The sequence below is a fragment of the Panulirus ornatus genome, chromosome 23 (assembly GCF_036320965.1).
Source record: "Panulirus ornatus isolate Po-2019 chromosome 23, ASM3632096v1, whole genome shotgun sequence".
NCBI classification, from domain to species: Eukaryota; Metazoa; Arthropoda; class Malacostraca; order Decapoda; family Palinuridae; genus Panulirus; species Panulirus ornatus.
The window spans coordinates 9,679,944-9,704,473 of NC_092246.1; the positions used below are offsets into that span (position 1 = coordinate 9,679,944).

The 24,530-nt window shown below is 47.2% G+C and overlaps 1 protein-coding gene across 1 annotated transcript in view; it reads left to right on the forward strand.

Moving 5' to 3' along the window:
- The window catches only part of LOC139756943 (sushi, von Willebrand factor type A, EGF and pentraxin domain-containing protein 1-like), a 194,148-nt gene that overhangs the window by 128,056 nt on the left and 41,562 nt on the right, over nucleotides 1–24,530 (forward strand). The window contains exons 3-5 of the mRNA XM_071676887.1: nucleotides 15,298–15,400; nucleotides 19,280–19,374; nucleotides 21,554–21,638. Coding sequence (XP_071532988.1) covers nucleotides 15,298–15,400; nucleotides 19,280–19,374; nucleotides 21,554–21,638 — 283 coding nt within the window. The remainder of the gene's footprint in view (nucleotides 1–15,297; nucleotides 15,401–19,279; nucleotides 19,375–21,553; nucleotides 21,639–24,530) is intronic.

Here is a 24,530-nt window from a genome sequence, read left to right on the forward strand (position 1 = left end):
ACCAGGACCTAACCATCTCCACCTCGAGCCAGTACCGAGTCCCAGCAAAATCTTCATACCTGGCAACAAGGACTATATCTTCACTCTCAGCCACCATGACCCAGCTATCTTCACCCTCAGCCACCAAGACCCAGCTATGTTTCACTCCCTCAGCCTCCAGGACCCAGCTATTTTCTCCCTCAGTCACCACGACCCAGACGTCTTCACCCCTAGCTGCTAGGACCCAGCTGTCTTCAACCTCCACCTCTCCCCCACTCCTTCCATCCAACCACCCACCCACCAGGTCCCAGGTACATTCACCTTCCTCACAATGCGGGCCAGACAGTCTACCTCTTACCTGAGAGCTTGAATAAGATGTATGATAATGAGAAGGGAATCTCTATTCCCATGTGATGGTAAGAATATATATATATATATATATATATATATATATATATATATATATATATATATATATATATATATATATATATATATATATATACATATATATATATATATATATATATATATATATATATATATATATATATATATATATATATATATATATATATATATATATATATATATACTCGGTAAATATAGGCAAGAGTTTCTAACCTTTTGAATTTATATATGTGTTGCAGTCAATGTATATGTCATCACTAGTAACCATGTAGATGTGTTATCATAAGTCATGTGTGCCAACATTATTACCGTTTGTAACGGTGTGACATCGTGTGTTACCACGTGCAGTCGTGCCTGTAATGTCTCAACAGCACATACGGTGTGCACGTGCGTGTGTATACGGCGGTCGCAGGCCGTGTGACTGCGACGTCACACACACACACACACACACACACACACACACACACACACACACGACCCTTGTGGCAGCGTCGTATGCACTGAGGGGTGTCGGAGCGTGCGAGTGCATGAGCTTTGCTGTGAGTCTTGAGACGGCTGTGCTCGTGTGCACTGGTGGTCCGCCGGCTGTGCTTGTGTGCACTGCTGGTCCGCCGGCTGTGCTTGTGTGCACTGCTGGTCCGCCGGTTGTGCTTGTGTGTACTGCTGGTCGGTCGGCTGTGCTCGTGTGCGGGAAAGAGAGAGGACGTCGTCTACGCTCGTGTGGGGAGACAGAATCCAAGTCTCTTAAACTTTCTCTATTACTTTCTGAATCTCTACGTTGGTCTCCACATTGACCCAGGTGATGCCATTCATCCTCTCTATCTTGTGTCATTAACGTGTTTCTTGACGTCTTTCCTAAGAGGCTATATAACCATGTTATCTCCTCTCGTTATTCGAACTTTGCATTATTATTTTTTCCCCCGAAGAATTTTTCACCTACTTGGATAGTGAGTGTCTCGCACCCTGGACATTACAACGGTTCCTGGGCAGTGCCACGGTTCCAAGACAGTGCCACGGTAACTGGTTAGCGTCACGCAACTTTGGCACTGCCACGGTCCCTGGGCCGTGCCACAATACCTGGGTACTGTCGCGCACCCCGGACATTACAGCAGTACTTGGGCAGTGTCACAGTCCCATGACAGTGCCACGGTAACTGAGTAGTGTCACGAATCCCGGACACTGACAAGGTCCCTTGGCAGCGCCACTGTCCCAAGGCAGTAACACGATACTTGGGTAGTGTCACGTACCCTAGGCACTGCCACGGTCTCGGGACATTGCCAAGGCCCAAAGGCACTGCCACGGTGCTTAGGTAATGTTATGTACCCCGGGAAGTGCCACGGTCCGAAGACAGTGCTACGGTACCTGGTTAGTGTCACGCACTCTGGGCACTGCTATCACCTTTGGCTGCTCTCTCTCTCTCTCTCTCTCTCTCTCTCTCTCTCTCTCTCTCTCTCTCTCTCTCTCTCTCTCTCTCTCTCTCTCTCTCTCGTTACCGCTGACTGACTCATGAGAGCAACTACTTCCCTCCGAGTCTGGAGAACTGGGGTTGTGTGCTCCCGCTTGTGGTGAACGCGACATAAAGATCGTAGAAGGAAATATGTAATGCAAGAACGCACTGTGTACGTACGTTGAATTTCAAAGTTGCTGGTGGGAGTTGCGTGGCTTCCTCAACCAGTAAGGCGTTGGAATAATGCCAAGCAGGAATGTGGCTGCAGCTCTCACAACACACTTAATGTCTATATTCAATACAGAAAAGTATGACGAATCACCCACAGCAAAACGATCTAGTGTCTCCCTTCATTATTCTAAGTTTTATGTATCTTTACCATTATCTTTTCAAAGGTCATCGTCGTATGTTATAGTAAAAACAGCTGTGTATATCACGAAGCAATGTGACTGCAGGAGTCACACGTTGGCTAACCTGAAGTTTTTAAAAGTACAGCCTCGTCCAAAAGTCCTGTGAACACGACCGTTCGAAGCCGTGCCGCGTCCTGTGTTCGGACAGGCGAAGACAACAAGGTTCGTCACAGCTTCGAACATGTGTGTGTGTGTGTGTGTGTGTGTGTGTGTGTGTGTGTGTACCGGGACTTAGGGACTTAAGACGCGTACCAGGACGTTCACCAGACGTGTCCCTTGATTACGCTGTCGTCCGCTCCTCCAGTGTATCGTGACAGGGTGGGAAATGTAAACGAAAATGGATATTTTCTGGAATCATGTCTACTGAATACGTCCCTCCCTCACCCGCGTCAGAGCTGTGACCATGTGAATACAAGAGGCGAAAAGATTCGTTACGAAGCAGTGATTCCTGCGTCTCATCCCTCCTATGGAAAGCAATGGGAAAGAGGGGGGGGGGGGGAAATACTCTCCATATGGTGACGTTAGCAAACTTAACACAGAAGAAGGTGGACACCACTGAAGGAAAGACTCAAAAAATAACAGTGGCACAGGGAAGCATAGACGAGGGTTCAAACCCTATATTCAAACCAATTAGATATAAGACAGTGAAGTGTGGCCAAAGACTTCGAAGTCGGGTGTCACAAAAGTACCCCAGGCGAGATGCACGTACGACAGCGCTCGAATGATTGCATTTCAAGATCTAATCGCTGCACCAGTACGAGATCTGCTGGCCTCTTGCACAGTGTGTGCTTGGAGACTGCATTAGGTGCTTTATACCGAATATTTCGAATTTCGACGAACAGTATTCGTCTGGCATCAACGCAGATCCCAGGAATGATCTTAGTTTTACTTAAAAGAGTAGAAACTATTGAGAATATACACGTACCCTGCTCTAACAAAGGCTTCTATCATTCTGGATGAAAACTGGAGCGAAAGTGATTTTCTTCCTTCGGAATAGCTCAGGAGATCTCGTGGGAAATAAAGGTTGGCTGTGCAATCATCAGACACGGGAACCCCTTTGGGAGGGAGAGGAGCCGCGGTCTTACAAGGATAATCCATTCTCCGTCAACGATGTATGCACAGGCAACTGTTGCTTTGGTGGTGCTAATGCTAAATTGACGACACTCCCCCTCCAAGGTCAGCGCCGTCCAAGGTGGTAATTTCGTCCAGCAGCTGAGTGCCAAGCGGACGGAGTAGCTTGAGTGCTGCTCCTGGCACACACACACACACACACACACACCACAACCTCCACCCCTAGGATAACATACCTCCAGGTTAAGTCTCCATTAATTATGAACCGGTCTGTGATTACGGGTGTGACCCCTGCTGCCCAGGAGGGTGGAGGAGGAGGAGGAGGAGGAGGAGGAGGAGAGAGAGGATGATATCCCAGGGTCCAGCATGACGCAAGCAAGCAGGCGACCACTTGACGTGTGACACCACTGGACCGTAATGACTATTGGCACTCATGGCTTATTACACACACACACACACACACACACACACACACACACACACACACCCATTGGCCTAGGCTGGGGCGTATGTATGTATGTGTGTATACTGACACAGGAGTAAAGACATGGTACATATACACAAAGTTAAGAGACGGGACAAAACTAGCTTAAAACTCCCTCCCCGCAACACGTAAATCGTAATCACAAATAGCAGTTCAACATCCAGTTCTGGCGTTATAGTGCAACAGGCACGTACAACAAGGGGCGTTATGAAGTCTTGCTCGACATATTTACGCATTTCATAATTCCTGTATTCGCATACGTTATGACTCACACGTAGTACGTGGGGGGTAGCAAGGAGTTGTGAGGGGTCACATGACTCGGTAAACAGCGAGCGGCAGCTCATCAGCACTCGTGATGAGGTCCTTGTGTCGTATTGGCAAAGAAGGTGGCTGTGACCTGGTTGTGACCTGTAGACGAACTTCCCCCCCATGCCTGCCGCAGATGGGGCAGCGAGTTTGCACTCTCCCGCCGCAGGTGGGGGTAGGGTCTGCAACTCTACCGCCGCAGATGGGGCTGGTGGTCTACAGAAGGTGGTTGTGACCTGAAGAGGAACGTCCCCCCATGCCTGCCGCAGATGGGGCAGCGAGTTTGCACTCTCCCGCCGCAGGTGGGGGTAGGGTCTGCAACTCTACCGCCGCAGATGGGGCTGGTGGTCCGCAACTCCTCCACAGCAGGTGGTGGCTGGGGGTCTGTGCTCTGTAATTGAACAAAATCCTCGACTCGCACACCAGGCCATTGACACACCTGGTCTGCAGCAGCCCCAGCCGCACCTCTACCATTCTGGGCAGGAGCCCGACACCCGCTGATGAAGTAATGTCCGTCTTTGACACCTTTATAGAACTCTCAGTCTATCATTCACGTTGCACTCGTGCCCTCCACCCCGTTCCTTACACACACACACACACACACACACACACACACACACACCTTCACATGTAATATCGAATGGCATGCAAGACACATTATGGGAATTCTTTGACACGGGGGGGAAGCTTCGGCAGTGAGTTGTGAGTAGGGGAGGCCCTCTTGCTGGGGGGAGGGAGTTAAAGGAGGAGGAGGAGGCTCGCATGACGCTGTGTCAACACTCCCCTCCCACTTGGGCACAATTTACCTCCAACACTGAAGAGGAGAAGTTTGAGTTAGAGACAAGGAAGACATTCTTTGCAGGACGACGCACTGGCGCCTCCTTAAATAGGCTCGTAATTTCTGTTCAAGGGCAGGTACGGCGTCACAGTACAGCAAACATGTGAGCCAGTCGTCATGTACCCGACCAAGGTGTGTACTAGGCCATCAATCCTGGTGTTAGGGCTCCAGTGCTGGCAACAGTAGCACCAACGGTAATCTCCAGGCTCCAGTGCTGGCAACAGTAGCATCTACGGTAGTCCCGGGGCTCCAGTGCTGGCAACAGTAGCACCAACGGTAGTCCCGGGGCTCCAGTGCTTGCAACAGTAGCACCAACGGTAGTCTCCAGGCTCCAGTGCTGGCAACCATAGCATCAACGGTAGTCTCCAGGCTCCAGTGCTGGCAACCAGTAGCATCTACGGTAGTCCCGGGGCTCCAGTGCTGGCAACAGTAGCACCAACGGTAGTCCCGGGGCTCCAGTGCTTGCAACAGTAGCACCAAAGGTAGTCTCCAGGCTCCAGTGCTGGCAACAGTAGCATCTACGGTAGTCCCGGGGCTCCAGTGCTGGCAACAGTAGCATCTACGGTAGTCCCGGGGCTCCAGTGCTGGCAACAGTAGCACCAACGGTAGTCCCGGGGCTCCAGTGCTGGCAACAGTAGCACCAACGGTAGTCCCGGGGCTCCAGTGCTGACAAGAGTAGCACCACCGGTAATCTCCAGGCTCCAGTGCTGGCAACAGTAGCACCAACGGTAGTCCCGGGGCTCCAGTGCTTGCAACAGTAGCACCAAAGGTAGTCTCCAGGCTCCAGTGCTGGCAACAGTAGCATCTACGGTAGTCCCGGGGCTCCAGCGCTGGCAACAGTAGCATCTACGGTAGTCCCGGGGCTCCAGTGCTGGCAACAGTAGCACCAACGGTAGTCCCGGGGCTCCAGTGCTGGTAACAGTAGCACCAACGGTAGTCCCGGGGCTCCAGTGCTGACAAGAGTAGCACCACCGGTAATCTCCAGGCTCCAGTGCTGGCAACAGTAGCACCAACGGTAATCTCCAGGCTCCAGTGCTGGCAACAGTAGCATCTACGGTAGTCCCGGGGCTCCAGTGCTCGTAACAGTAGCACCAACGGTAGTCCCGGGGCTCCAGTGCTGGCAACAGTAGCACCAACGGTAGTCCCGGGGCTCCAGTGCTGGCAACAGTAGCACCAACAGTAGTGTCGAAGCTCCAGTGCCGACAATAGTACCGCGTCCCAGGAGAACAGCGTCACGGTTCTGGGTATATCATTACACTGCCACGCTCGTAAACTCCCGCACGATATGTGACACACTTCTCGTGCGTACGTATGTGGGTCAAGGTTGTGGGCAAGCTCCAGTTCCTATTTCATTCTGATTCTTCTTTGCACTGATGATGTGTGCTGAACAAATTTGTCATACTGACTGCCATCATGCTTGAGCGATGCGAACAGCAGGATAATGGCCAGGTCAAGGATGGTAGGTGGCAAGTGTTGTAGATATTAGCAATGAAAAAAAAAGTATATTGGAAGCGACAGTCTACGTTGATGGGGACTTTAGAGGTGCATCCAACAACAATATCTTCTTGCCGAACACCTGAGAGACCGTCTCCCTCATCTCCTACGCTCGAGCTTAGTTTTCTGAAATAAAAAGAACTTGCGTCTTGCCGGACTATAGACCCCCCCTCTGATCACTCACAGATTCAAGCTACAGTCCAGGCTAGGCTAGGCTGGCTGGCTGGCTGGCTCGTTGTGCTCTAAGGTCATCAACTGCAAGGGTCATTAAAGGCCGTCAACCTCAAGTGACGTGATATCCATCGACTGAGGAATCATCAGCGCCTCCTACACGTGATCAGGATAACTCCAAGATCGGTCAGCACCCTCTCACTATACATGTGGCCCACGTCAGAGCCAGTCTATCTAAGGGGCATCGGAACACATATAGGCATCAGTTCCGGAAGAATTTTCGTTGGTGTGAGTAGCACAAACGCTAAAAAACTACGTCTTTGTCTCCAACTGAAAAAGAAAAGGTCTTGTGGTGCTCACGACGAGGTTGGTTAGGTCCTGAGGCCAGCAAATTCTGACATGCCCTATGGGTGTTTCCCCTCTGCACAGGAAAACAAATTGTACCGGCATACTGCACTGGTGTGGTAGGATGTCGAAGCGGAGGTTGTGCCACAGGAAGACGTTCAAGGCCCGTTGTTGGACGAAGGTGCTTGGATAGCAGCCGGTGTAGATGAGGTGATGAGAGTAAGAAGAGGATTATACAGAGAAGGAACCCTGGGTAGCGTGTAGGTGCACTGGACTCTTACTGTGAGATTCACTGGTTTACTCTCAGTCAACAAAGGGAGTTGATGACACAATCATTTCCACAGGTCGTCGATTACTTCGGCAGGTAACGTACGTACTCCTACGCTCAGCAAATTAGTGAAATGAGAGAAGACGTCACCGTAGACTTGTACAAAGGCAAGAGAGCCAAGTGATGGCCCAGGAGGCGAGTGACCAAGGGTTTACGCGGTGACGTATGGGAAAGGCAGACAACAGGAGACCTGATGGTCTATGGCTAGGTTATACGCTGGAGGATAGTACATCGACAGGATGATGTAGACTCCTTTGAAGTGATCAGCTCTTTGACGAGCCAGTACTCCCAGTGGTACAGCCTCGCCAAAGGTGATATTTCACTCGCTGAGTAACCTCCTGCAGAAGGAGACCGGTAACACTCATATCTACATATATACATACATATATATATATATATATATATATATATATATATATATATATATATATATATATATATATATATATATATATATATATATATGGGAGCGGGGGGCTGGAAATCCTCCCCTCTCATTTTTGATTTTCCAAAGGAAGGAACAGAGAAGGGGGCCAAGTGGGGATTTCCCTCAAAGGCTAAGTCCTCTGTTCCTAAAGCTACCTCGCTAACGCGGGAAATGGCGAATAGTATGAAAAAAAAAGAAATATATATATATATATATATATATATATATATATATATATATATATATTTTTTTTTTTTTTTTTTTTTTTTTTTTTTTTACTTTGTCGCTGTCTCCCGCGTTTGCGAGGTAGCGCAAGGAAACAGACGAAAGAAATGGCCCAACCCCCCCCATACACATGTACATACACACGTCCACACACACAAATATACATACCTACACAGCTTTCCATGGTTTACCCCGGACGCTTCACATGCCTTGATTCAATCCACTGACAGCACGTCAACCCCTGTATACCACATCGCTCCAATTCACTCTATTCCTTGCCCTCCTTTCACCCTCCTGCATGTTCAGGCCCCGATCACACAAAATCTTTTTCACTCCATCTTTCCACCTCCAATTTGGTCTCCCTCTTCTCCTCGTTCCCTCCACCTCCGACACATATATCCTCTTGGTCAATCTTTCCTCACTCATTCTCTCCATGTGCCCAAACCATTTTAAAACACCCTCTTCTGCTCTCTCAACCACGCTCTTTTTATTTCCACACATCTCTCTTACCCTTACGTTACTTACTCGATCAAACCACCTCACACCACACATTGTCCTCAAACATCTCATTTCCAGCACATCCATCCTCCTGCGCACAACTCTATCCATAGCCCACGCCTCGCAACCATACAACATTGTTGGAACTACTATTCCTTCAAACATACCCATTTTTGCTTTCCGGGATAATGTTCTCGACTTCCACACATTTTTCAAGGCTCCCAAAATTTTCGCCCCCTCCCCCACCCTATGATCCACTTCCGCTTCCATGGTTCCATCCGCTGACAGATCCACTCCCAGATATCTAAAACACTTCACTTCCTCCAGTTTTTCACCATTCAAACTCACCTCCCAATTGACTTGACCCTCAACCCTACTGTACCTAATAACCTTGCTCTTATTCACATTTATATATATATATATATAATGCACCGAAAATATTTCTCAGTAACATACCGAGGGAAGCCGCCTGGCCAACTGGGGACTTCTTAAGCCGAGATTCTGGCACGATCCTGAAGGTACGTCAAGAAAGGTGAGAGAAGACATGTGACGTTCTCCAGGACACACTCCTCCTTTATACGTATGTCTTCTACATTCCACGACACTTTGTAACCAGATTACTTTTTAATGTTAGCTGAGACTGCAGGGGTAACTGAATGCCTTAATGAAGGCGATATCATTAACGCTATATATATATATATATATATATATATATATATATATATATATATATATATATATATATATATATATATATATATATATATATATATATATTGGAAAGGATCACAATTTTGCGCGTGATCAACTATATTCTTATGAGTTCATGGGGAAAATGAAACACGATAAGTTCCCAAGTGCACTTTCGTGTAATAATCACATCATCAGGAGAGATACAAGAAAGAAATATGTCAGCTGATATACAACGAAGAGACGTCCTAGCTACGTTTCTTCGTTGTATATCAGCTGACTTATATTTCTTTCTTGTATCTCCCTGATGATGTGATCATTACACGAAAATGCACTTGGGAACTTATCGTGTTTCATTTTCCCCGTGGACTCATATATATATATATATATATATATATATATATATATATATATATATATATATATATATATATATATATATATATATATATATATATCCTAAGCCAGGTACCTAATTTATCGACCAAACCCAAGAGGGAGGATGAACAACTAGGCTGTCTGTGGACCGACTGCCTCAAACAGGATTCGGGCAGCAATGCTTACGGTTACAGCTCTTATGATATTAGTTTCTCTTGAGAATTCCTTTAAAGATTTCCTGTTTTTGACCATAATGATAAAACGAATACCTTAAATCTAACGGAATCTTAAGTAATTTCTTTGACATGTGAACGATTTAAGTACATGATGATTATCTACATAGGATTTGATTCCCAAATGCTTTTTTTCGTGGCGTTTTAACGTAAAAGAAAAAAAGAATGCAGACTATATAGGAATATATGATATAGCACATCGTCTTACATCCTAATACATCTGGAACGATTGTTGGTGCGTATTGGTCCATTCGCCTCAATAGTTTTCTCAGCATTCAATCCCTCTCTTTGGAGCAAACATGTTGACTTCCTCACTCTAGTTATAGTTCTGGAGGTCACCAAAGCTAACAAGTACGATCCACTTTCTCGTCACCAGCATTTGTGTCTCCCATACCTAAATCCTGGGCCAGTTCTTCAGCCACTTGGTCCTTTCTTCTCCTAGGAGAGCCTCGGGCACGTTTGATCCACGGAGGATTATCTCGCAGGGGTAAATATTTTCCAGCATGCTTGTCCCTATAGCTCAGGACATTCATTCTCTCTCTCTCTCTCTCTCTCTCTCTCTCTCTCTCTCTCTCTCTCTCTCTCTCTCTCTCTCTCTCTCTCTCCAACACCGGCCGGGCAGTCCGGGCAGAGCTCTCGTTTGTTGACTGTCTCTGACCACCTTCCCTTCCCCTCTCGGCCCAACTCCCTCCAAGCCTTCCAAACCCAGGACGGCCTCCGGGGCCACACTTATTATGTTGACACGCACGCCAGCCAAACTTGTGAGCCACAGGACGAACACAGAGAAGGGCCGCCACTTCTGTTTTTCTTCGGCTTTGCCTCACGAGGTTTCGTGTGGACGTTCGCCTTAGACCTGGGTTATTATACAGCTTTGTCTTAATGACAGGACTACTGCGAGAAGCGAAGGTTATCAATTATGTGAGAAAACGCCAAAACAGTGGCCTAAGAATGCCTGTATATGTACATATATATATCATTTATTATGTTTATTCTACATAATCACTGTTTCCCGCGTCAGCGAGGTAGCGCCAGGGAACAGACGAAGAATGGCCCATCTACTCATATACACATATACATAAACGTCCATGTACGCACATATACATAAATATACATACACACACAGACATATACATATGCTATGTACATATTCATACCTGCTTGCCTTCATCCATTCCTGTTCTAGTCTGTAATCTTTAGGCACTTTATCTTCTGTAAGTGATTTAGTCTAGATTTTTGTTTGTGGGGAAATGTCACTTGTCGTCTGACTTCCTTCAAGGTTATCAAGTCCCAGCTCATTGGTTTGGGTTCCTTTAAGTATTTTAGGTCCGTATTTCTGGTATCTTTTCTTTTTATTTCCATTACCTTAAATTTCCCGTCGTCAGTCCCTAAAGACACCCACTGGGATGTACGGTTCCTCCGTGAATGGGATGTGTGATTCCTCCTCGGCCATGTAGACGAGAGGTGAAGGACTGACCTGAGTACGAAGGTCATTTTCTTGCTGTTATCAGCTGACTGACCACTGCTGGGGTTATCAGTGGTCCCACTGGATTCCCATACGTTCTTTCGTTGTCTTACATGCTTGAAGAATTCCCTTGTGAGTTTAGGATGTGGTTAGGAGGTTATTTCAAAACGTTCAAGGTATTTTCTTTTCAATTTGAGTTTACATTGAGTTTACAGTGTCTTATGAGATTCTTTTTCAAAATTTCCTCTTGTGTTTTCACGAGTTCCTGACGATCTTAATCCTTTCTTTTTACTCCCCATTAGTTTAGTTTTTATTCTTTGTTTTTTTTAAGAAAAATTAAGTTCTTGTGTTCTCCCGAGTCTTCCAGGCTGGTTTTGAGATAACATTGGTTCTTTTCTTCATCCGTCTTAGGTCTCCATCCTCAATAAGAAATAATTCTCTTTTTTTATATAAAAATGCTTCACATCTCTTGGAGCCTGATGAAACCAGGTACTTTTACCCCATTAACGTTGCTAATTTTGTGTCTTATTTCAAGGTATATACAGGGAAATGAGTCTTAGTACTGGGACATATTGCATGCAACTTCTTTTTTCACGTCATTTTCAACAATGGGTATTTTCCTCAGTGCATGAGTACTTTACTTGCATTAAGATCCAGGTATTTTCGTTTCATTTTGGTCCATTTCATAATTCTAGTACATTTATGACATTCATATACTCGTCTGATAACTGAAAGGATAAACGACACTCTGGTTACTGAGATTAATAAACGTTCTCCTTTGCGTATTTTTGGTGGCGATCTGCAAGGATGAATTATTCATGAAGACTCCAGTTTACTCTCTGCTTCATCACAATCGTTTGAGGAGACAAACTGCCTGACCCGGAAGGCTGGCTGGGTTCATTCTCGCTTGGATAAACAGACAACCTTCCCTTGTAAGATTAAATTGGCGCAACAGACTAAAAGAGTTGGAGGGACAATTGTTTGTCTCGGGACATTATTTGACATGTCGTTTCCTTCTTAATTACTTCTGTGAGCGTCTTTATCCTCAGTCACAGCGAATGGGTAGTTACTTTCTCATTGGCCCATTAGGCGGGAGTGTAGGATGTCGAGAACCCATTCAGGTCTTGTGAAATGCGGGAGACATGCGGGAAATGTACAGGCGATGTGTAGTAAATAATGTGAAGCCCCCAGCATGGGTATAAGAGTCGTATTCCCGGCTGGTGACAAAGAGATGAGGCGATGGCCAATGTTGCTTGCAGCTGTGGCTCTCAGTACCCGCGTCTTCTGCACTCGGGGCACAAAGTAAGCATCGAAGAAAGAGCCCTGACTGACCCCGTGATCAGGACTGTAGGCCAGTGCTCTGCCGAATCTAGTCAACTGAAGAATGAAGTCCTTCGCGACAGAATGGAGGAGGACAAGGGTTGGCCAGTTCCTTCAAAACACTGAGCGCCTTTCCCTTGTCATGTTTCGTGCTGGATCGGGGATGAGGATGGATCTGACCACTTAACCTCACACTCACGAACACTAGGCAACAGATTACGACCATAGGGGAGGTAATGAATGGTGAGGGAGGCGGACTGGTCGACCTTGGAATGGCGAAGTGTATGGTCGTTCGTCCACCCCTAGAGCGAGGTCGAGCCTTCAGGTGCCAGCTAACACAAAGGAGCTAGTCTTCGCCGATGGCAAATCCGCCAATAAATCCGCCAAGCACGCTCTCGGCGTTCGAGAATCCCTTTGGGAAAGGACAGAACCAACCCCCGCACCCGTGGCTGGCTGCTCCCTAGGCAAGAGTCCCTCGGGTTTGCTGGTGGGAGGGAGGGATTGATTAGGCAGACGTGTTAGTTTTCTCCGGGTGACTAATGTGACTTACACCGCGTACATTACGCTCTTCCACGTTGACACGCAACGTTAAACTGTAACAGAATGTAATGGGCTCTTGGATATCAGTACGATATCAAGAGACTTTATTATTTGTGTCAGAATTATTTCATTTTCTTTTTTTTTTTCGTTAATCACTACGTGAGCTACGGATGATTCACCCCCCCCCCCCCCTGAAAATTCTGCGTCAAAACGATCGTTCGCTTGCGCCGAAATTGCACTTACGTGCTCGTAAAAATCTTTAATGATAAATGATAAGTCGTAAGTAATAAATCAGGTTATGGTCATTGGGATGGTGCCAAGTCCCGTCTCTATTCCGTCATGAAACGCTTCCATTCTAATATTCTTACACCGAAATACGTCAGGCCCATCAGTCTTAAAAGAAGAAATTTAAAAAAAGAAAAAGGATAAATCATTATATTAATTATCCTTTTCTGCTGCGGAAGACGCCAACAACTTCTGAATTCTAAAGAAGACTAAATAAGCTACTTTAACTTGGCGAAGCAACATTAGCGCTGGCGCACAACACGCTAAGCCAATAAGAAGACAAAAAAATTTAGACATATCGACTCTGCTCGCAATTGTTTGAGCTCAGCTTCTCCCCTCCGCCGGATCAATATTTGTAGCTTAACTTTACTTCAGTGGCTTGGCACGTCTGGGAGGGCGTTGCATGAGAGGAGCACTTACTACCGTCCTCCCCCATTGTAATTACCCCCTCGTGTGCCAAGTTCCTTTAAGTGCTGACAAATGACTCACGCAGGAGTCATTTGCACTCTACTTACACACACCCACACACACCCTCACTCACCCTCACCCACACCCTCACTCACACACACACCAGGTCATGTAGAAACCCCCTTCCCACCCCCAATGAATGGAATTAGATGTCACTTGAAGGCTAAATTGTCAGTAGGTGAGGTAATGACACTGAGCTATTAACTTCCCAAGGACGTGGAGTCATAAAAGCCACGGGGTTTGAAGATGACCCACCCTGACGTAACACCTCAGGACTGGGAGGTGTAACCCACAGCTAACCTGCTGAATGGTATAACCTGTAGACACCTGTTGAATGGTGTAACCTGTAGACACCTGCTGAAAGGTGTAACCCGTACACACCTGCTGAAAGGTGTAACCCGTAGACATCTGCTGAAAGGTGTAACCCAAAGATAACCTGCTCAAAAGTGTAACAGCAGATAGCCTGTTGAAAGGTGTAACCTAGACACCTGCTGAAAGGTGTAACCCGTACACACCTGCTGAAAGGTGTAACCCGTAGACACCTGCTGAAAGGCTATACAGCAGATAATCTGCTGGGTGTTGCTACCCGTAGAAGACCTGCTCAAAGGCTCGACATACGCTACCGTCACTGGGGCTTTATGACTAGCTAGGTGTAGGAGTCGAGGTGTGCTGGTGTGCTGGGGTGTACTTGTCTCTCTCGATGACCTGCCCAGGGTGACGTAAAACACGGAGTGACAGATGATTACTTTCATGACTTCATTTATGAAAAAAAAGAAAGTAAAAGATAAACGTGAGCGTGTCCATGACGTCATAAAGACTTCATTTACGAAAAAAAAGAAAAATAAAAGATAAACGTGAGCATGTCCATGACGTCATAAAGACTTCATTTATAAAAAAAAAGAAAAATAAAAGATAAACGTGAGCGTGTCCACCTCGCATCGCCTGGAGGAACAACTACTCCAGGTTCGTTGCCCGTATCTGAGAGAGAGAGAGAGAGAGAGAGAGAGAGAGAGAGAGAGAGAGAGAGAGAGAGAGAGAGAGAGAGAGAGAGAGAGAGAGAGAGAGAGACTACTTCAGGTTCGTTGCCCGTATCTGAGAGAGAGAGAGAGAGAGAGAGAGAGAGAGAGAGAGAGAGAGAGAGAGAGAGAGAGAGAGAGAGAGAGAGAGAGAGAGAGAGAGAGACAGACTGCTCCAGGTTCGTTGCCCGTATCTGCGAGAGAGAGAGAGAGAGAGAGAGAGAGAGAGAGAGAGAGAGAGAGAGAGAGAGAGAGAGAGAGAGAGAGAGAGAGACAGACAGACAGACTGCTCCAGGTTCGTTGCCCGTATCTGCGAGAGAGAGAGAGAGAGAGAGAGAGAGAGAGAGAGAGAGAGAGAGAGAGAGAGAGAGAGAGAGAGAATATACGACGATGACGCAAGAATGATATATATAACATACGATCAACCTTAGTGTATTTGTCGTCTACCATCTCCACCCTCTCCCTCTCCAGGGTCGAGCTTGTCTTCGCAAGTGTAACGGCGACGGCGACTGCCTGAGCAAGAGGAAGGTGTGCCTCTGTGACGGCATCTGCGGCCTCTCCTGCGTCAACCCAGGTCAGTGTCCCTCCCTCCCTGTGTTCCTCACTCCCTCCCTGTGTCCCTCCCTCCCTGTGTCCCTCACTCCCTCCCTGTGTCCCTCCCTCCCTGTGTCCCTCACACCCTCCCTGTGTCCCTCCCTCCCTGTGTCCCTTCCTCCCTCACTCCCTCCCTGTGTCCCTCCCTCCCTCACTCCCTCCCTGTGTCCCTCCCTCCCTGTGTCCCTCACTCCCTCCCTGTGTCCCTCCCTCCCTCCCTGTGTCCCTCCCTCCCCTGAAGCGGTGGCCGTAGCTCCGAGTAGGTTCGTGTTCCTCCCTGAAGCAATGTCAGTAGCTCTACCCACTTCAGTGCCCCACTTCAGCAACGTCAGTGGCTTTATACAGGACAGTGTCCCACTTCAACAGTGTCAGTAGCTCCACCGAGGTTAGTGTCCCACTTCAGCAACGTCAGTGGCTTTATACAGGACAGTGTCCCACTTCAACAGTGTCAGTAGCTCCACCGAGGTTAGTGTCCCACTTCAGCAACGTCAGTTGCTTTATACAGGACAGTGCCCTACTTCAACAGTGTCAGTAGCTCCACCGAGGTTAGTGTCCCACTTCAGCAACGTCAGTGGCTTTATACAGGACAGTGTCCCACTTCAACAGCGTCAGAAGCTCCCCACAGGTCAGTGTCCAACTTCAGCAGCTTTAGTAGGTCAGTGTACTCCTGCAGCAACGTCAGTAGCTCTAATAAGGTCAGTGTCCCCTGCGGCAGTATCAGTACTTCCACTGTGACGACCCAGGTTAGTAGCTCCTCCTGTGATACTTGTATCAACCTGATGAAGAGGATCAGTGCCTCCCACGGTAACGTAAGTAGAACCACTGTGATCACCCACGTCAGTGCCTCCCACGGTAACGTAAGTAGAACCACTGTGATCACCCATGTCAGTGCCTCCCGTGGTAACGTAAGTAGAACCACTGTGATCACCCATGTCAGTGCCTCCCACGGTAACGTAAGTAGAACCACTGTGATCACCCATGTCAGTGCCTCCCGTGGTAACGTAAGTAGAACCACTGTGATCACCCATGTCAGTGCCTCCCACGGTAACGTAAGTAGAACCACTGTGATCACCCATGTCAGTGCCTCCCACGGTAACGTAAGTAGAACCACTGTGATCACCCATGTCAGTGCCTCCCGCGGTAACGTAAGTAGAACCACTGTGATCACCCATGTCAGTGCCTCCCACGGTAACGTAAGTAGAACCACTGTGATCATCCATGTCAGTGCCTCCCGTGGTAACGTAAGTTGAACCACTGTGATCACCCATGTCAGTGCCTCCCGCGGTAACGTAAGTAGAACCACTGTGATCACCCATGTCAGTGCCTCCCGCGGTAACGTAAGTAGAACCACTGTGATCATCCATGTCAGTGCCTCCCGTGGTAACGTAAGTTGAACCACTGTGATCACCCATGTCAGTGCCTCCCGCGGTAACGTAAGTAGAACCACTGTGATCACCCATGTCAGTGCCTCCCGTGGTAACGTAAGTAGAACCACTGTGATCACCCATGTCAGTGCCTCCCGTGGTAACGTAAGTAGAACCACTGTGATCATCCATGTCAGTGCCTCCTGTGGTAGCGTAAGTTGAACCACTACAACCACTCAGGTTCCTTATGGCAACGTCAGTTGTGTCAGAGGGACGACTCACGTCAGCTTCTCCCGTGGTATCGTCAGTAGTGTCAGGGCAACTCTGATCAATGGCACCCGTGGCAGCGTCAGTAGTCAGAGGGACGCCTTGGGGTCACTGCCTCCCGTGGTAGTATCAGAGAGACGACGCTTCTCCCGTGGCTGCGTCAGTAGTGTCAGAGGGACGACTGTGATCAGTGACTCCCATGGCAGCGTCAGCAGCGTGTGAGGGATGACGCTTCTCCCGTGGCAGCGTCAGTAGTGTCAGAGGGACGACTGTGATCAGTGACTAGCGTGGCAGCGTTAGCAGCGTGTGAGGGACGACGCTTCTCCCGTGGCAGCGTCAGAGGGACGACTGTGATCAGTGACTCCCGTGGCAGTGTTACAACTCTCACAAGAACGACTCGGGTCACTCCCTCCCCTGGTGATAGGTGGTGGCCAAGTGTTCTCCAGGCAGTAGACCAGTCAGTCGCTCCACACGAATATATGGTTTCAAACACCAATAAAATTCGTTGCAAATCTTTAGATTCTGAATGTACGGATCAAACATCGTCCAACAACAAAAATTAAGATTTTATTTTTTCTCACGAAATTAGAATGTTTTCAATTTTTTTTTTCTAATTTGTTATATTCAACTCAAGTAAGATGGTTCTAAATTTTATCAACAAATGGGAGGCTTTGGCTTTGGGAATCGCTCCTCCCGTGGGATTGTCCCCTCTATACCACAATATATTTTCACTGCAGTTAGGGAGAATATTGGAGCAAGTTCGAAGAGAGGAAACGATCACGCTAGATACATGGGAAAGGCAGATAAGAAACTAGCAGATGGTTAAATGACGAGTTTATCTGCTGAAGGACGACAATTGTTACATAAATGCTTAAACTCGATGGAGACAGGGGAGTAAAAGCAGAAACTCCATCCTCACCTACCTATATCGCAGAGGTGTATATATATATATATATATATATATATATATATATATATATATATATATATATATATATATATATATATATATATATATATAGCCATAAAGGAACACAAAGCAGTAGACTGATACGGAAATTCTACTGGAAAGGAAGGAATGGATAGCACAGTTTGATCTTATTCCTGCCGCTGGATACTCCAAGGAGGAATATTCTAGCCTCTAATTCGTACTGAATAAAAGTTGATAAGCGAGCATGTTGTGCTGTTATTGTTAGACAGAATTATTCACACATGACCGGTACCATTAAAGTACTTATCAATCCATGGACGTAATTCATGCTATTAATCTATAGTTCTACAACTAAAGGACATTTTGTTCCTGTTTATAGTCCATCTTTACCGTTATTTTTGGTCACTATTTTTCTATGTAACGAGAGGAATTTCACTTCAGTTATATGATTATGACTAAGTATTCTGTAAACTAATTGTTACATCTGCTCGAAGTCTGTATTCTTTAACAAAAGAGCAAAAATTGAACTCATTTTTTTTTGAGATGCTGAATTGGTTTTGTTGCTCTCTTCTGCATTTCTTCTCATTTCCCATCGTCTTTGATAAGGTTTGGTGACCAGAACTTCACAGCGTATTCTTAATGTGGTCAGACGGAGACATTGTGAAAAGTAATTACTGTCTCTCTTTCATTCCCAATCTTGTTTTTCTAACTATGAAACCAAACCATCCGTTTGCTTTATCATCTGCAATTAACCTTTGCTTTTCACATCATAAGTCTTTATGAGTCCTCATTCTAAGGTCTCTTTCTTTTTTGTACTCCTAATAGAGGTTGGAAATGACAGTGGTTGAATTGTGCCTCCACAAATGTGTGCGTGTGATGTGGTAGCCATACAGTCTGCTCATCTTGCACTGCCTACCAGAACTGGTAGAAGTCAGTGAGGACGTCTGGCACCTTCCTATTAGTGTGGAGAAACATGGGAGGAGTATGGAGGGATTCATGGAAACCAAGCGACACCTGCAACCTTTGCTGGTGGGCGTCGAGGCCACGGGAATGTCCCATCAGTAGTCTGGAAGCGAAGGATTGTACCACTCTGGAAACTCTCTGTCAACATAGGTTACCTTCCTTCGTAGCACCATACTAGCTTCTTGCTCATTCAAGCTGTCATTCAGTCGTGTAAGATCATCTTGGTAGCATGTAGTCATATTGGTAGGGTGTGCCCTTTCCTGGAAGCGTGGAAAAGAAAACGTGTATGAGATCATGCAAGCATTATATGATTATCTGTTCTCTTCTTTCCCAGACAAGGAGTGTCCCGACTTGGATAATCCACTGTTTGGCTTCGTCGAGTTTAACGGGAAGCGTGTGGGCGCCCAGGCCAAATATAAGTGCCAACAGGTGGGTACTGTTTTAAGTATCAGTAAGTGCTTACTGTCAGGTTAGACAAGAGTCACCAAGTATATGTGTAAGTTGCGCAGTAATCTTGTTGCTTCTCCATAGCAGTAAGTTACTAGTTACTAAGGATTGACTCATCCTTGGTGTATTACCTGTAAATGTACCATGTAATAAGGAATCTCCTTTATGATCAACGGTCTCCCTTAACTTCAGCAAAGACTGCTCGAACTGGGTTAAAGAACCCAAATCTCTATATGACGTGGCAATCACAAAAGTTCCAGAAGACGAGACAATAAGTTTCCCTATACGTATATGCATCATAGAGCCGACCTCTAGGGCTACTCACGAACATTGCCATATACAGACGGATAACAGTAGAAAAAAAAGAATAAAGGCTTGTCTGGGTAAAATATACGAGTAAAGTGCCATAACCCCTTAACCATTTTTGATATTCCAGGAGGAACCTCTCATCACTGCGCGATCATCATACATTCCATTTGGATAACTAATCTACCAAGACTCGGTCATCCCCCACACCAACACCCTTGTCGACCATAGCTTACACACAATCCTCACCGCTCTACCTCGGCAATGCTCCTCATAGCTCTTGATCGCCAACGCCCCTCACAATCCTTCCACCTTCAACGTAACAAGTCCATCCAGGAACCTCGATCCCAGCCCTAAGTACTTCGTATGAGCTGACATTGGCTGAAGCAACTTTGCCGCTCTTGGACATAGAGAGTCGTCCGGCTCGTGGATCCTCATCAGCAACGGGCACTTCAGGAGTTCGGCTGTAGACCGTTACAGTTCCTCACAACGATGCCCAAGAAAGTGGGGCCTCGTCTAGGCAAGACACCATCGAAGAACATCACAAAGACAACCCACACAGGTTCGAATCCTAGTCGCGGCAACTACAGTCCACCCACCTGTTCAATTCTACTCTTGGGACTGATTACAAGACAACCGCTTAATGGATAGACGACCATCTCTCTCTCTCTCTCTCTCTCTCTCTCTCTCTCTCTCTCTCTCCAGCATGTGTACTCGACCTCATACCTCGCTTGACGTGTTCAAGCATCACCACAAGGAGACTCGAATCGACAGACACCTGTTGTCTTCAGGGGGTCTTGAGACCATAGATGCCACAGCTGTGCTTGTCGAAATATGATACTACCTTCTGGAATAGGATCATCCCACCTTTTGGGACACGTTGGTTCCTCCTTATGGGAGCTGGTCACTCCGGGTTTACTAACACCCAATAGAAAGGCAAAGCATTGGAATTTACGTAACTCAAGGTGGGTTTGAAGAGTGAGAGTTTATGTATATATATATATATATATATATATATATATATATATATATATATATATATATATATATATATATGAACTTCCTGACCAGCAGACTGGAAGATGACAGTACTGCCATCAGGTGAGACGTGGCAGTATCTCGTCAGGAGACGAGATGAAGGTTGTCCCCAGGTGAGACGGAGCAGAATCCCGTCCCGAGACAAGACGGGAGTTGTCCCCAGCTGGGACGAAGCAACATCACGTCACGGGAAGGGATGAGCTCGCGACCACGACGGAGGCAGCTGCTGCACAACGCGTCCCACCTCCCGACAACCTCTTTACGTAACAAGTAACAGAAAATGAAGTGTCTCGTAGGGTTTATTTTCACCGTCATCCTCTCTCTCTCTCTCTCTCTCTCTCTCTCTCTCTCTCTCTCTCTCTCTCTCTCTCTCTCTCTCTCCCACCCTCGCCCTCCTGCGGGAGCGGTGTGCGGGGAGCTGATAACCCAATTTTCCCTCCCACAGGCTATATACGGCTCGGGCTGCCACATCTGCTTTTTTTTTATCCTTTTTTCTCTTTTTTTTTTTGCCCCCCCCCCCCCCCCCTCACTCCTACGACCGAGACTTCGCCAAGATGAGACGACTCGCTTCTTCATGCCCGAGACTTGCGCGAGAAAACCGAGGATGTCTGCTGCTGGTCGTCCCTCCTGCAGGTGTGACCTCAGGCTCTGTCGTGGAGACCCGTACCCCGCCGACGCATCTCGCCAGCATCATAACGATTTCTTTTACGTTTGTGAGTGTGTGTGTGTGTGTGTGTGTGTGTGTGTGTGTGTGTGTGTGTGAGCGGCGGCAGCAGCACTCAGCTCAGCCCTGGCTCTCCATCTTCTTCTCCTGCAGGGGTACCACCTGATCGGCGACGAGACGCGGCGCTGTCAGGGGGACGGGAATTGGTCCTCAGTTGCGCCCGAGTGCCGAGAAAACTGTGAGTACTTCACTTCTGCCGTCCCTACCCTCTTCCCCCAACAACAACCCCTTCACGTCTCCAACACTCCCGCAACACGACCCTCCCTCTCCCCACCACCCACAAACATTCCCTCCATCAACGCCCTCACGAACCCCCAGCACGATAGGTATTATTTACACACATATTTGATTCCCCTGACAGTTGTGTTTCGGTCACTGACACATATTTTCTTGTACTGCACTGACATATGGGGTTTGACATGATATATATGTGAATGCTGCGCCTCCACACGTATAGGTACAGATGTACACCACTAGCATGTGTGTGAGGCACCAGTACATGTATGTATTGCACACAGACAGATGTGTGAGGCACATGACACGTGTGCATATGAGGCCCTAGGATACGTGTGGTGCACGGACACAGGTGTGTGTATGTGTGTGAAGCACCATGACAAGTGTGTGGTGTGCAGTCACGTGTGTGACAGATGTCCCTGACTTAGCAGTAAACCATGACTGGTTTGCGGTACACCAAAGAGTAAACTACACACCAGAACATGGCTGGACTACCGGTAAACTGGTACATTTATGCGGCCTCAGTATACCAAGAAACTCGCATTTGACTTGACGGTGTGGTACACAATGGCGAGTGTGGTACACTATGGATAGCATAGATCACCATGACTAGTCTGGTACACCATGACTAATGTGGTACACCATGGCTAATGTGTGGCTGGTGTGATACACTATGGTACACCATGGATAATGTGTGGCCGGTATGGTACACCAAGGCTAGTGTGGTACACCATAGATAGTGTGTGGTACACGAGTTCCGGTGTTCTCAGGCGGCGCAGTTCCTCGACTCACAGAGTTTCCCCAGAAAGTCCACACCCCTACCACCGAGTCAAAGAGGGTTCTCATACGCAGTTCTCCGCCCAGGCAGTCCCTCCCTCCTTCCTCCTCCTCTCTCACGAGCCACGGGGTTCACACAGGATGACAAGCTCCAGGCGCGGCGTTAAAATCACCACCGACCATCGCATCATCTCGTGTGGAGACTGACGACGGAACGTGGAATGAAACTGGATGACAGTTCGCGCCAGAGATCATTCAGACCCCCTGGATGATGCTGGTTCCATCATTGCTATCCCTCTATACAATTGCTGGAGGATCAACAGCCCCCGTTACCAAAGCGCCGTTCGATTTATTCTCGAGGTTTATTCCTCTGTATTCCACCAGATTTTCTCTAAGAAAAAAGAGGTAAAACGCTTAAACATTGTACGCCAAGGCAATGTTATTTTAAGACGAAAGTCTGTACTTATGTATTCAAACACTTCATAGATACATGTTACAACTAATCAACCCCTTTTTTTTCTGCGATTCGAAAAGTTCCAGTCGTTTCACACACTCATACACACACGACGCCATGAGATATCTCTTCTCCTCATAGGTGAGAGGCGAGAGCACAACCTGGGGGGGTCTCCTGATGGTGTCGAAGCTACGGATGTTGTCGGCACTGGACTGCTCTACGTTTGTCATGTACGCTGTCGAACAGACACGTATTCATCAAGCACTAGAGGAGCCAGCAGGAACTAGCTCTCCTTCGTACAAAAATATATTAATCTTTGCTACTGTTGGTGATCTCTATGGCTCTGGTAGAGAGAGAAATGGCCAAGTAATTTAGACACCGGTGAAAGAAAATGCTGTACTGTACTAACGCCAACTACGTCCTGTTTGTGCGTATTTGTTGAAGGGGAAAAAAAAAAGAAAGAGGTGAAAGAGATGAACACAGATGTAGCATAATATTCCTGGGCGACGCTAACTCCCGGGAGCTGTAGTGGGGGCGGTCAAAGTAAGAACGCGTATGCGTGTGTGCGTGAGTGCAGAATGGGGTTGCTACAAGCGCTTGAAGACACGGTGAAGTACGTTGCATACGGCATATGTGGCGGCGAGAGTATAAACACGGCTTGTATCCCTTCAGAGGCATGTGTTACTAGGTTCATCCACTGCTGTAGGTGAGTGGTCGCCACGACACAGGGCGTGGAACTACAGTCGTCAAAGGAAACGCTGGATGATCCTCGCTTTTCGTACGGTGTCTCGTGCGACGGAGCCAGTCACCCACAGCACATACTCTCACACACACACACACCACACACCGAGGCCTTCGACAAGAGCCACCCACCTCTCTCTCTCTCTCTCTCTCTCTCTCTCTCTCTCTCTCTCTCTCTCTCTCTCCCGTCATCAATGGGCAGCGTTGTCTCGATGACCTCCTGACTACTTAGGCACCCGATGACCTCCTGACCCAAGTCACCCACTGGCCTCCTGACCTCTAGGTTTCGCCTTTCAGAAAATGCGCTCGTGCCATATCGACCCCTGGCCACAAGTAAGCCACAAGTTTTTCTTTTTTTCTCTCTCTCTCTCTGTGATATACGAAGCTCTCGCGTGTAGATCTGAATCATCAGCTCAAGGCAGTCGAGTCATATAATAAAGATCCGACAGAACTAACTCGTGTGTTCTCATATCATTTCATAAGACAAGAGTCTTTAAACATTTTTTCTTTTTTCTTCTGTGTCGTTGGTTAACACGGGAAAAAAAATGTTACCCCCTGTTGCTAAGCTTAACAAAGAAACATGTTGATCAAGTTGGTGAAAGAAACTAACACGACTGAACTAAGAAGTTGGAGTCCCCTTTTGAGAAAGAGCCTCCAAGTATTCATACGACACTGAAGGGATTACACTGACGCATTCTTCCCATTCTTACGTTGAAAAGCAGATATGCCATGAGTTAGAAAGTAACGCTTGACTCCATGAGTTAGAAAGTAACGCTTGATTCCATGAGTTAGAAAGTAACGCTTGACCCATGAGTTAGAAAGTAACGCTTGACTCCATGAGTTAGAAAGTAACGCTTGACTCCA